Below are 2,482 nucleotides of genomic sequence, written 5' to 3'. Positions count from 1 at the left end.
TTTTATTTTAAAATAAAAATAATTTTTTTTTTTTTTTTTTTTTTTTTTTTCTATTTAAATATATAATTTATATAATTTATTTTTTTTTTTTTTTTTTTTTTAATACTTTTATTTTTTTTTATTATTTTAAATAAAAATTTTTTTTTAAAAAAAAAAAAAAAAAAAAAAAAATATTTTTTTTTTTTTTTTTTTTTTTTTTTTTTTTTTTTTTTTTCCTTTTATATTTAGAATCCGTATTTTTTTAAAATATATTCTAACATATGTGTATATTTATATAAATCTTATTTTTTTACTCAAAAAAACTGTTAAATTTAATTAACTGTATATAAGTATTATTGTTCATATATCCATTACATTGTAAAATAAAAAATATTTTTATTATCATTTTAATATAATTTCTTTTTTTAAAATATAATTAACATTCAGTTTTAAACAATGAAATTAAAATTGATTTTCCAAATATTTTTAATATTTGCAGTAAATAATATATAAAAGAAAAAATATTGTTTCGTTTTTTGATAGCATAAATATAAATTTATATATATATATATATATATTTTGCTTATTTGCAAATAAACTTGTAATAAACATTTAAAAGTATTTTTATGCTTTTAATAAAAGTAAAGAATATAATATAAGGTACAATTTTATATATCAATTAAGGATAAAAGTTATGGAGGTATTTCATTTCTAAAATTCGAAAAAAACATTTAGACAGCATTATAATTAATATTAACATTTGGTTATTCATATTTTTTAAATATATATGTTTTTTTTTTTTTTTTTATATGACTCATAATTATTTTTTTAGGACATAATTAATGAAGTGGAATTGACTTCTCTTTTTAACAAGATATCAGTAACAATATAAATTTCTTCAAAATTTTATATTATTATGTTAATAATATAATTTATCTTTTATTTTGTTTCCTTAGTTGTATACATAAATATATTGTAGATTATGACAATAAAAAATATTATTCTTGTATTCATTCATGGTATCACCTCAAATATTAATATATAATAAATATATTTTCTTTTTTTTTTTATTTATGTTCATATATTATTTAGGAAGGTTCGAAAACCATCCATTTTGAGGATGCCTTGGAAATAATATATAAAATGGTGATATTTTTAAAAAATAAATATAACTATAAAAACGTGCTAAGAATATATATATATATTAGTTTCATCGTGATTATTTTAAAAAATGTGAATTTCCTTTTTTTTTTTTTTATCATTACTCAGGGTTATGTCCCTTCAAAAGAAGATATAAATGAATTTAACAACATGACAAAAGGTAGTATTAATTTATATATGTAAATAAATAAATAAATAAATAAATATAAATATATATATATATATATATATATATGATTAATTGTTTAATTATTTATTTATAATTTATGTGCTGTAGGTGTTTGTTCTTTATCCAATATAAAAAAATTCTGCAATAAAATAAGATCATTGAATTATTCAACTGAAGGCCTGATTGATATATTTCATTTTTATGATACAAATGTAAGCATATAATAATTAAAATATGTATATATATATATATATATATATATATATGTGACTTATTTGTCTTTTTAATTATATATATATTTTTTTTCATTTATTTATTTTATTATTTTATTTTTTTTATAATTTCTTAAAGAAAACCGGAAAAATTTCTAAAGAAAAACTTAAACTTTTATTTACCACTGTTGGTTCAAAAATGTCGGTTGAAGACATGGATACCATAATAAAGTGAATAAAAAATTAAAAATAAAAAAAAAAATAAAAACACATAAAAATATAATGAATACACATATATAATGTATACATATTTTTTTTTTTTTATCATAGTGAATTATGTAATAACGATGAAAACATAGACTATAAGGAGTTTCTAAACAGGTATTTTATAAAATATCGTTTGTTTATATATATAAAAGTATTAATATATATTAATATATATTTACATTTTTTTTATAGGATATTAAATTAGTGAGACAGGACTCTCCACCACATTAACTTTGATAAAAAAAATATCTTTTTATTTTTATAAATATTATAATATAATAAATAAATTTTCATTATATATATATATCTTCTATTTATGCATTATTTTAAATAAGTTAATGAATTTTTTAGCTTATATTTAATTTTGGCCACATGCATATATAATTATCTCAGCAGAATTACTATTTTATTAAATTAAAATTTTTCTGGTAACAAAATATGTATCCAAATTAATAATGGTACTTTTAAGTGCTTCTATGATTTTTTAAAGTTTTTTTTTTTTTTTTGAATAACTATGTAACACAAAAAAAAAAAAAAAAAAAAAAAAATAAAAAAAAAAAATAAAAAAAAAAAAAAAAAAAAAAAAAAAAAAAAAAAAAAAAAAAAAAAAAAAAAAAAAAAAAAAAAAAAAAAAAAAAATTTTAATAAAAAAAAATTTTAAATAAAAAAAAATATATTTAAAAAAAATTTAAAA

General features: G+C 14.0%; 1 protein-coding gene across 1 annotated transcript; it reads left to right on the top strand.

The window, feature by feature from the left end:
- Positions 1-673: 673 nt before the first annotated feature.
- PGSY75_0627200 (putative myosin light chain) lies at positions 674-1,993 on the top strand (the record flags this gene model as incomplete). The annotated part of the gene is made up of 8 exons (XM_018784852.1): positions 674-679; positions 812-859; positions 1,072-1,125; positions 1,249-1,300; positions 1,418-1,521; positions 1,661-1,752; positions 1,852-1,902; positions 1,981-1,993. The coding sequence occupies 8 exons, from the start codon at positions 674-676 to the stop codon at positions 1,991-1,993; spliced, it is 420 nt and encodes a 139-aa protein (XP_018642906.1).
- Between the last annotated feature and the right edge of the window lie 489 nt (positions 1,994-2,482).

The sequence above is a fragment of the Plasmodium gaboni genome, chromosome 6 (assembly GCF_001602025.1).
Source record: "Plasmodium gaboni strain SY75 chromosome 6, whole genome shotgun sequence".
Classification (NCBI taxonomy): domain Eukaryota; phylum Apicomplexa; class Aconoidasida; order Haemosporida; family Plasmodiidae; genus Plasmodium; species Plasmodium gaboni.
The sequence above is the reverse complement of the archived record's forward strand: the minus strand, read 5'-3'. Positions and strand labels throughout refer to the sequence as shown.